The 11,617-nt window shown below is 46.5% G+C and overlaps 1 protein-coding gene and 1 long non-coding RNA gene across 9 annotated transcripts in view; one reads left to right on the plus strand and one right to left on the minus strand.

The window, feature by feature from the left end:
• Positions 1 to 539, minus strand: part of CADM1 (cell adhesion molecule 1) — a 284,290-nt gene extending 283,751 nt beyond the window's left edge. For 4 of the 8 annotated variants that reach the window (XM_082200491.1, XM_082200489.1, XM_082200487.1 and 1 more), the window contains exon 1: positions 228 to 538. In XM_082200491.1, coding sequence (XP_082056617.1) covers positions 228 to 498 — 271 coding nt within the window. In that variant the 5' untranslated portion in view covers positions 499 to 538. Of the gene's footprint in view, positions 1 to 227 lie in introns of all 8 variants that reach the window. The other 4 variants (XM_082200493.1, XM_082200490.1, XM_082200488.1 and 1 more) reach the window with 2 other exon arrangements.
• A 251-nt stretch (positions 540 to 790) lies between these two features.
• Positions 791 to 7,466, plus strand: LOC309519610. The gene is made up of 4 exons (XR_014213871.1): positions 791 to 976; positions 2,597 to 2,625; positions 3,555 to 3,771; positions 7,415 to 7,466. It is a non-coding gene; the product is annotated as an uncharacterized lncRNA (long non-coding RNA).
• Positions 7,467 to 11,617: the final 4,151 nt, after the last annotated feature.

The following is an 11,617-nucleotide window of genomic DNA, read 5'->3' on the forward strand; positions in this document are numbered from 1 at the left end:
GCAGGGAAACTGAGGCAGGGGGAAGAAAGAGGGAGGGGAGCACTCGACCACCCTCCTACCCCTTTCCTGGGGGAGGAGGGGAGAGAGAGACGAGCCCCCCCCCTTACACACCCGGCTGAGGGAGGGGGCGCCCCTCTCCCCGCGAGGGCGGGAAGCGCCCTGAGGCGAAAGTGTGCGGGAGCGAGGAGGTGCCGTCCGTCTGCCGGCTCGCCCTCCTGCGTGCCTACCTGTGGGGAGCAGCGAGGCGGCGGCGGCGGCGGCCAGGAGGAGGAGGACGAGGGAGGGCGAGGGCGGCGTGAGGGCCCCGCAGGGCGGCGAGGCGGCGGGGGGCGAAGGCGAGCCGAGGGGCGGCGAGGAGGAGGAGGAGGAGGGCGCGGAGGGGCCGAGGCCGGGCTGGTAGCAGTGATGCTGCTGGTGGTGCTGCTGCTGCTGCTGTTGCTGCCGCCGCCTCTCCCGCTCTTCCTGAGTCCGAGTCCGGCTCCGGCTCCGACTCGCCATCTTCGGGCACCTGCTCGGCTCTGGCAGCACCCCCCAGAACAGCAGCGCGAGCGAGCCGGCCGCGTAATGAGATGCGGCGACGTCAGCGCGGGGTGGGCGGGGCGCGAGGCGGAGCCAACGGCGCTCTGGAGGCGGCGGAGGCGCGGAGGGCGGGCCCAGAGAGCCCCGGCCGCCTCGTGCCTCGCCGGCCAATGGGAAGGCGGGCAGGAGGGGAGTGTTGCAAAGAGAGGGCGTGGTCTGCATAGTAATAACGCGCCTCTCGTATAGACATGCACACAGCTCTGCGCTCGCTCGCTTTCGCCAGCAGCCTCGCCGCCTGCGTGGTCTTCTTCTTTGGCGATCGCTCGTAGCCGAGTAAGATTGTCTCCCATGAACACGGTCTTAACAATGAGTTAAGTAAGTGACTGTGGAGGCCAGTTCTGGATCCCCACGTCCTTCCACGACGGGGACATTGGCTTCCGGGCGGGAGTTGATCACGGTGAGGGTTTGCCAAACGTGGCTTCCTCTTAACACGTTTATCCCTTTCGTCCTGAGTTCCAGCACCTTCAAAGTCCATGATACTTTTGGTAAAGGTTGTTCTCCAATTGGAGCACCCAATTGTCGGTGTTTATACTACTTTTTTTTTAAGTCTTTAAACCTCTTTTGTTGACCATCAGCATTACACTTTACATTTTTAAGTTCGGAATAGAGTAATTGCTTTTGAAGATGATAATCAGGCATCCGCACAACATGACCAGTCCAACGAAGTTGATGTTGAAGGACCATTGCTTTGACACTGGTGATCTCTGCTTCTTCCAGTACACTGGCATTACTTCGCCTTTCTTCCCAAGTGATGTGTAATTTTTTTGGGAGACACTGTTGATGGAATCTTTCAAGGAGTTGGAGATGGCGTTTATAAGTGGTCCATGTTTCACAAGCATACAGTAATGTTGGTAGTACAATAGCTTTGTAAACAAGCATTTTGGTTTCCCTGCGAATGTCCCGGTCCTTAAACACTTCAATTGGGAGAAAGCAGGCGATGCTGGATTTCGACATCAATGTCGGCCCTTGTGGAAAGATATTGGCCCAGGTAGGAGAAGTGATCAACACTTTCCAATGCTTCACCATTGAGTTGGATTTGTGGCTCTGCAGAGGGGTTGTTGGTGCAGCACTTTGGTTTTTTGGAAGTTGAGCAATAGGCCAAACTTTTTGTAAGCTTCTGCGAAGATATTTACGATGGTTTGGAGGTCATCCTCTGAGTGTGCACACCCTACATTGTCATCAGCGTACTGAAGCTCTATGACGGAAGTTACGGTAACCTTACTCTTTGCTTTCAGCCTGCTCAGATGAAAGAGCTTTCCATCTGTTTGATATATGATTTCTACTCCAGTGGGGAGTTTCCCTTCAACAAAGTGTGGGATCATGGCAATAATGAAAATAATGAATAGAGTTGGGGCAGTAACACAACCTGTTTTACACCTGATCCCACTGTGAAAGATTCACTTTGGGAGCCATTGTTATCTGTGATTGTGGCTGTCATATCATGGCAGAGCCAAATGATGTTCACAAATTTATCTGGGCAGCCAATTTTCAGAAGGACAGTCCACAGGGCATTACGATTTACAGTGTTAAAGGTCTTCGTCAGGTCAATAAATGCCATATCCAGGGGTTGGTTTTGCTCTCTACATTTTTCTTGAAGCTGTCAAGCAGTGAAAATCATGTCCACTGTCCCCCTAGAAGGTCAAAAACCATTTTGGGATTCAGGAAGGGTAGCCTTGGATATTGTTAAGAGACGGTTTGCAAAGATCCTTGCAAGAATTTTGCTGGCCGCAGCTAATGAAGAGATGCCTCGATAGTTTCCGCAATCCGTTCTATCACCTTTTTTTAAAGAGATTGATAATTTTGGCATCCCTAAAGTCTGCTGGGATCTCCTCTCTCTCCCAGATTTTTTTCAATGAGTTTGTGAAGTTGTATAAGTTCAATTCTGCCCACTTTGAAGATTTCAGAAGGTATCCCATCAGGTCCGCTGGCTTTGTTGTGTTTCACTTGATAAATAGCTGTACACAACTCTCCCAGATTTGGAGATACTGCAAGCTCATCTTTGTTTTTGTTTTTGCAGAATTTGTGAGAAGACCTTAGCAGCTACGGGTGAGTTGTGGTTAAGGAGATGCTGGTAATGTTCTTTCCAGTTCAGTGCAATAGTTTTTTTTATCTTTTAGAAGTGTGATATCATCTGTTGAGCATAGGGGGCATATGCCATGATTTATTGGCCCATATATGGTCTTTGTGGCTTTAAAGAAACTCTGTGCACCATGAGTGTCGGCAAAGTGATCCACAATGTCCTTCACAGCAAAGCAGGTGGAAGACAACAAGTGGCATGTTACAACGGCTGTGAAGGCGGATGAAGCCTGCAGCAGACAAAAATCTACCACTCGTCGTGATACTCATGCCATCGGAATAGAGCCATACTGCAAAGACTGTGTGCTGGTCAGCGTGCACTGATCTACACACATAAAACAAATTAACGCACAGGCACCTTCCAAAAACCCACCCCTCTCATAGACATACACACACCTCTGTTCTCTCTCACAGCGCCACCGTCTGTGTGGTAAATCAGTGTGTGCCCTCTCGAGTTGCAGCGGGGCGAAGCCGCCATGGAATTACTGTACCCGATTGATGCCTCCTCTGAGACGAGCATGGAGGTGAGGCCCCGCCCTCTCCTGAGTCTAAGCCACGCCTCTTCTGCTGCCAATGGCTACAAGGGGGCGGGGCAAGGTCTCCAGCTCGGCACCACATGCGGAGAAGCGGGTTAGGGAGCATCTGCATTGCTGCTGCTGCTGCTGTTGTTGATGAGGGTGTTGAAGACCCGCCATGCACCCTAAGGGGTGGGTTACAACAATTAAAACACCATATTGAAAGCAGTTTGAAACAACTTGCATTCATGGAAATAAGTTGAGTGCTAGAAATATACACGTCAACTGTAGAGAGAGGTTTATTAAGTGTTATTTTCACTTGTTTTCTTAATTTAACCAATTACCTTTCAATTATTTAATGTATTCATTTTTATCTATATCCAGGTATGTTACAGGCAACTGCTATGTACAGTGGCATCCAGAAGCGAACGCAACCCGCGTCTGTGCGTGCGTGGGTCGCAATTCGCCGCTTCAGCGCATGCGCGTGACAGCATTTTGACCATCTGCACATGCGCAAGCAGCGAAACCCGGAAGTAACACACTCCACTCCACCACAGCGCACAACCCAAAAATACTTATCCCAAAGCTATTTCAACCCGAGGTATGACTGTATATATAAAAGGTAAAGAATCCCTGGACAGTTAAGTCCAGTCAAAGGCAACTATGGGGTTGTGGCGCTCATCTTGTTTCAGGCCGAGGGAGCTGGCGTTTGTTCACAGTCAGCTTTCCAGGTCATGTGGCCAGCATGACTACACCACTTCTGATGCACCGGAACCCAGTGATGGAAGCCAGAGCACACTGAAATGCTGTTTACCTTCCTGCCGCAGTGGTACCTATTTATCTACTTGCACTGCCGTGCTTTTGAACTGCTAGATTGGCAAGATCTGAGACAGAGCAACGGAACTCTCTCCATCGTGAGGATTCAAGCCGCTGGCCCCCCAATAAGTCCAATAAGTCACCGTTTTCTTGGTAGCGGACGATACAATTTATGAGCCGCTTAAGAAAAAAGAATGCAAGCGAAAAAATCTGACAATCATAATTTTAAAAAGACTACCAAGAGCCTTGTAGCACCTGAAAGGCTGACAAATTTATTATGGCTTAAGCTTTCATGGACTACCATACGCTTCTTCAGATGCATGCAATGCTGGCATTTGCCTGAGGCAAGGTGAAGCAATTTGGCTCAGGCAGCAGATCACGCCTTCACTGCTGCCAATCCCTTTTGCTGCTGCCAGCCCTGCTACGGCATCAGCACCCTTACCCTCACCACTAGTTCTGGACCCTCGCCACTCTGTCATGGCCATGTGGTTGCAGCTGCAGGCAAAGATGCAATTGCAGTGGTGGGATTAGCAGCAGCGCAGGCAGGGCCAGTGCATCCCGTTTTGCTGTTGCAGGCGATACAGGAAATCCTGTGCCGCTCCTGTCAAACCATCCCTCACCTCAGTTGCGCAGTGGCAGCAGGTTCCTGGGAGATGCCGCAAGATCTCCCTGAAATCCTCTGAGATCCAGTGCACTCTGTGAGATCTTGCAAGATTTCAGAAAGATCTCACGAGAAGTGTTGTAAGAACAAACAAACAAAACTTTTATCTGATCCAAGTGATAGAGAATTTATAAGTTATTAGATAATTGCATAATGTACCATGCAGGAAGATCAAACCAGCATTTAAAGTAAGAAAGGAAATGTGAAGCAGACACAATAAATGTGTAGGGAAGGAAACAAGAAGCTTGTAAAGCAATCCCCAAGGCCAAGCAAACACAGCTTCTCCCTTTCTGTTGCCAAACTCTATAATCCAGGATGGGCTTGTATGGCGCACTTTTACTTCATAGAATTTCTGTTGGCCACAAGCATTGCCTGAAATTTGCACAGTGGAACTGCATGCTCAGTATATATTAACACAGAATACTCAGCTTCTTAGCTGTGGTCCTGATTAGGCACTCTTGCCAATGAATTTTCCTGCAGCATCAAGCCAATGCCTCTTCTGGTCTAGTATTCTGTTGCCTCCCTCACTGTCCATCTTTTTCAGAGCCCCCATTGGTGTAGTGCAGGGGGGGAATGAAGTTCAAGAGCTCATCATGGCAACCCCAATCACCACACTTCCAAGGTGAATCTACAGCTTTGCCTCCAAGGTGAACCCAAACAGTCAGGCAGCTGTGTGCAATCTTGTGACTAAGCATCATATTTTAAACACCTAGCGTGAAGCAGAAACCACACCAAAGAAAGAGAAAGGCTCTACTGGATTATGGCTCCTGATTCTCTGACTTCCTCTAGATTAATCTGTCACAAACAAACTGCATTCAGTTGCCAGAGCAAGAAGAGCCCATCATTTATGCTGGCAGTTAGGCAATGACATCATCACACCCACTTTTCTGCATTCCCTGTCAACTGCACCACTGGAAGCTCACAAGGAGATGGTGACAACTGTTGCCTGATGTTTGGCCCCTGTACCTGCTGATCAGAAGAACCACTTCCATTGATAAAATTTCCCAGCTTGCATTTGTCTAAAGCAACACACCTGGATTCTCTGTAACAACCCAGTAGAGCCATCCTATGCAAGTCTGCTTTGCGGTAAACTCACTCAATTCAGTGGGACTTACTCTCAGGTCAGTGTGTCTCAGCACTGCAATACCTCAAGGACCAGGTTGGTGGCACAGTGGGTCAGTGCATCTGGCTGTTAACCAGAAGGTTGGTGGTTTGAGCCCACCCAGGGACAGTTATGGGCAAGATTACTGCATTGCAGAGAATTGAACTAGATAACCTACCTACAGGGTCCTTTCCAACTCTATGATTCTATGGACCCCAAGATCATCAACTGAGGCCCTTTTTCATGAGCCTCCTCCATGAGAGGTCCGGAGGGTGGTAACACGAGAGCAGGCCTTTTCTGCAGTAGCTCCCTTTTTATGAAATGTTCTCCTCAAGGAGGTTCGGCTGGCATCTTAATTATGCACCATTAGGTGCCAGGCGAAAATGTTCCTCTTCAACCAGGCCTTGGGCTGATTAACTTACAATAACCCTTTTAAATGTGTTTGTGGGAGGGGGCTTACTGTTTTGTTTTTGTTATGTATTTTGAGACTTTTATCTTGTATTTTTATGTTGTGAACTGCCCTGAAATCTACAAATGTAGAACAGAAACAACAGCAATAATAATAATAATAATAATAATAATAATAATAATACAGACAAAGGACTATCTACTTTCATAGTTTCTACTTTCATTTTTTTAAAAATGATATTTATTAATGTTTCACAGACAATAAAAACCAATTCCAACATTTAAACTACAAAAGCAAAACCAATAAAAAATACACAGTGGGAAAAACAGTTGATAGAAGAAAGAAAAGAAAAATAAAGAATAAAGACAAAAAAAGCCAAAGTTCAGAGCTAAAAACAAAAGATAGATTAATATTTTCAAATCTTATATTTTCTTCACTAGTTTCTTGACCTCCTCACACCTCCCATTTTGTATTCCAATTCAAATATTAAATTCAGCAAATCTTTACCCTCTAACATTTATCCTTACTCCATATATTAACCTATTATTATAAATATCCATTTTCAATTATCAATCCCTATTTACATTTTCTTAAGCATCTCTTTACCAATACCACTTATTTTCAACCAAACGTCATTTCAACATTCCTTAATTTTACAGTGCTTCTGCAGGTAATCTTTAAATTTCTTCCAGTCTTCCTCCACCGACTTTTCTCCCTGGTCACGGATTCTGCCAGTCATCTCTGCCAATTCTATGTAGTCCATGACCTTCATAGTTTCTACTTTCAAATGGGATCCAACCACCAACAAATTCAGGTTGCATAATTGGGAGGTTTTACGCTTAATTGGGAGGGGAGAGACTCCATCAGGGAAGGCCTCCTTCCACCTGCCTTGCCCTACCCTCCGGCCCTGGGTCTCCTCATAAGGAAGCTGTGGCTGGAGGAAGAACTGAGAGGGGAGAGACTCCATCAGGCAAGGCCCCCTTCCACCTGCCTTGCTCTACCCTCTGCTTCTCAATGTATATTGTATTGTTTTATGTACTGTGGCTTGCTGTTATATTGATTATAGTTTAGATATTATTGTAATTGTTGAGTGGATTTCTGTTTAACTTTTATATGTTGATATTATTTTATACTATCCTAATGATTGTTGAATTTTACTTTTTTGATGTAGGTTGCCTATTTTAAAGTTATGTTTTATTATCACATTTTTGTATTGCATTAGATTGTTATAAGATGTACACTTTTTGTTTCTTCAGCTTGTAAACCGCTTTGAGTACTGTAAGATAGAAAGGTGGTATACAAATAAAAGGGACGCGGGTGGCGCTGTGGGCTAAAGCCTCAGCGCCTAGGGCTTGCCGATCGAAAGGTCGGCGGTTCGAATCCCCGCGGCGGGGTGCGCTCCCGCTGCTCGGTCCCAGCGCCTGCCAACCTAGCAGTTCGAAAGCACCCCCGGGGGCAAGTAGATAAATAGGTACCGCTTACCAGCGGGAAGGTAAACGGCGTTCCGTGTGCGGCTCTGGCTCGCCAGAGCAGCGTTGTCACGCTGGCCACGTGACCCGGAAGTGTCTCCGGACAGCGCTGGCCCCCGGCCAATAGATGTGAGATGGGCGCACAAACCCCAGAGTCTGTCAAGACTGGCCCGTTCGGGCAGGGGTACCTTTACCTTTACCTTTATACAAATAAAAAATGATGATGATGATGAAACCCGCGTCCCCAAAACACCAACTTTTTGTGTTAAGGAAAGGGCCAGGGAAATGCACAGGAAAGTATGGGATTACACATATTTTGATACAACACCGTCTAACCTCCCTGCAAACAAATGAGGATGCAGGCTCAGTAATAATAATAATAATAATAATAATAAAAAAATTTATTTATATCCCGCCCTCCCCAGCCGAAGCCGGGCTCAGGGCGGCTAACAACAATCAAATAATCAATCAAATAGTCGCACAATCTAAAAATATTTCATTATAAAAACTAATTAAATCAAATTGATGGCAACCAATTGAGCAAAATTCTGTGCAGGTTGCCAGAGGAGGGAGTCAGGCTGCGCCCTGACCAAAGGCCTGGCGGAACAACTCTGTCTTGCAGGCCCTGCGGAAAGATGTCAGGTCCCGCAGGGCCCTAGTCTCTTGTGACAGAGCATTCCACCAGTTTGGAGCCACAGCCAAGAAGGCCCTGGCTCTAGTTGAGGCCAGCCTAACCTCTCTGAGGCCTGGGACCTTGAGGATATTATTATTTGCAGACCGTAGGTTTCTCTGTGGGGCATACCAGGAGAGGCGGTCCTGTAGGTACAAGGGTCCTAGGCCGTATAGGGCTTTAAAGGTTAAAACCAGCACCTTAAACCTGATCCTGTACTCCACCGGGAGCCAGTGCAGCTGGTATAGTACTGGATGAATGTGCTCTCGCAGCGAAGACCCCATAAGGAGTCTCGCCGCGGCATTCTGCACCCGCTGGAGTTTCTGGGTCAGTCTCAAGGGCAGCCCCACGTAGAGCAAGTTACAATAATCCAGTCTGGAGGTGTCCGTCGCATGGATCACAGTGGCTAGGTCAGGACGAGAGAGATAAGGGGCCAACTGCTTAGCTTGGTGGAGATGAAAAAATGCCGCCTTTGTTATAGCTGCAATCTGCGCCTCCATAGAGAGGGAGGTATCGAAGATTACACCCAAACTCTTAACGGACGGTGCTGGCACTAATTGCACCCCCGCAAGAGATGGGAGTTGCCCCCTCGATCCCATATCGTCCCACCCCAGCCAGAGGACCTCTGTCTTCGAAGGATTTAACTTCAACCGGCTCCCACGTAACCATCCAGCCACAGCTTCCAGACATCTGGTCAGTGTGTCTGGGGCCGAGTCAGGATGGCCATCCATCAACAGATAGAGTTGGGTGTCATCAGCATACTGATGGCAACCCAGCCCAAAACTCCGGACAAGCTGGGCGAGGGGGCGCATAAAGATGTTAAAAAGCATCGGGGAGAGAATCGCATCCTGAGGCACTCCACACACCAAGGAGTGACGCGATGACAATTCCCCCCCAAGCGCCACCCTCTGTCCCCGATCAGATCATCTGGAAATGCCCTTGGTGAAAGAATAGTGCCAAGTCCAGAGAAAACTGCTGCTGTGGGAGCATCCCACCTTTTAAGTGAGGCAAAGAAAAAGCAATGGAAAATAGCCAGTTCTCGGCTTTGCTTTCAAGAAAGGAAAAACAAAACAAAAAAAACACCCAGTAATCAGAAGGCAGGAGATGGTTCACCTGGAAACTGGCCAGTGGCCTATCAGTGGGCTGTTCTCTTGCCGCTCTCCCCACTCCTGTTGCAGAATACCAAGTCACAACAAACCTCTAGCTGGGAAAACAGGCATGCTACCATAGGACAGCTTGTGACTGATTTTGATTAATTAAGTGGCAGTGTGTGCCAAAGAGACTACACCTGGAAATTTGTCCCATTGGGTTTTATATTGAGAACCTATGTTGTTAATTTTCAAAACATCATCACTTTGGTTCAAGATTCACTTCCACATGTGCAGCACTACCTGGGTAGAATACTTTATTTTGAATCAATAAAGCTGTTTGGGGGATGTTGTTGTTTTGAAAAATGTATCTGAGTATACTGTTTCTTGTAGTATGCTGTGAGCCTTCTGTGATCTTTAATACGGAGCGGTATGCAACTGAAATGAAATAATTAAATCTAGAAAGCCTTCATATACCTAGGTCCTGGTCATATTCTTCTTATAATTGATTACATTATTATCTCTTCCTACTACCATGGAACTCTGGGCAGCAACATTCAAATTACACACACACACCACTTATATCTGCAAGGTAGGCTAGAGGGAGAGAGAGAGATTGGCCTGAAGTCTATATGGGAGGGAAAATATTAATCCCTGTGTCCCATGTATGTGGTTAAATAATAAAAGTATTGGTTGGGTGCTTCAATTCAAAACATGGGGCTAAGCTCGCCCTCCAGATGGAGAGAGCTCCCAAGTAGTAGAGTTTAAACTCACTAAAGTCAAACAGCAGTATAGTTCGGAATATAGGTTGTTAGACCTTTTTATTCTGTTTAGTTGCATACAGTGCTTTTCTCTTTTTACTCCTCTTGCAATGAACAGACCACATAAGTAAATTTAAAATGCGTTACTTACAAAATATTCCAGAGGTCAAATTCATGCTTTTATCCAAACAGCAGCAAGGAGAACATAGGCAGAATACTTTTGGGTGAAAAATACAGAAAGAGAGCTTCAAAAACATACTGTAAGCTTGGAGCTTGCAGAAGCACATCTTCCTTGGTCAATTACATGATACAGAGAGAGAGAACAGGAAGAGAAGGCTTCACTTCCTCCCTCATCATAAAAAGGGGTGTGGCCTAGCTGAGTCTAGGAATCTAATTCTGTGGTCTTAATCCCTTCATGCATATTTATGTTTGACTGCAATTTCTCACAGTTCTCTTGTGAGCTTCATGGCTGGAAATGAAACTCAAGAGAAGTTCCTTGAACCTCTCTTCAGAGCAGAATGGAGAGTGGGTGTACAATCCTGGCATACAATGAAATTTAGGCACATTTTAGATATCGTGTTAGGTATAGGAAAAGCAGAGTCAGTACAAACAGGGTCTCAAGAGGAAAAAGAAACCGTCTTTTGTGCATTGTGGAATTTTGAGGATATTTACCAAGACCTTCATTGGCACCATTTGCCTCCCACGGGCGCCACGTTGCCAACCCCTGATCTAACTGATTCTGTGCAGGATTACTTTTCCCCACTGAGTTTAGCAGGACTATGGGAAAGTGGACCAGATCAAGTTTGCAGCCATAAGACATCTATTTTCACGTCTCATTGATTTGTCTGATCCTATCTATAGTAAAAAGAGGTGCTTTCTTTTGTTTTCACTGCATGCTAAAGACTTTCTGAGGGGAGATGATTCCACAGAGTGGGTGCCATCACAGAATCTCATCCAAAAATCTCAGCATATGAGCAGGTCTCCATAGGAGAAAGTCTCCAGATCTCCAGTTGTCCAGGGCTTTATTAGTCAGTTTTCCAGCATTCGAGTCCAAACTGGTGCATAGATTGCTCAAACCTGTACATAGCAGTTGCCCGCGGACAGTCCGGGAATTAGCGTGTTTTTACATGAGTAGAATGTGTGCTTTTATTTAAAATGCATCTCTGGGTTATTATGGGGCATAGGAATTTGCTCATTGTTTTTTTCAAAATATAGTCCGGCCCACCACAAGGTCTGAGGAACAGTGGACCGGCTCCCTGCTGAAAAAGTTTGCTGACCCCTGCTCTGAGGTAATTGCCTCTGGATCGATATGCAGTTCGGCATTTGAAAAGGCCTACTTTTCAGGGCCCTTGTGAGCAGAGTGAAGACTGTGAAGTATTTTGCAGCTTTTAACAGTGTTCTGATAAGTAAAAGTTGTAGTAATAAGTTTACTCACCATGTCATATTCCCATCCCTTTGATAAGTATGGCCC

This window comes from Podarcis vaucheri (assembly GCF_965113315.1).
Source record: "Podarcis vaucheri genome assembly, chromosome: 15".
NCBI classification, from domain to species: domain Eukaryota; kingdom Metazoa; phylum Chordata; class Lepidosauria; order Squamata; family Lacertidae; genus Podarcis; species Podarcis vaucheri.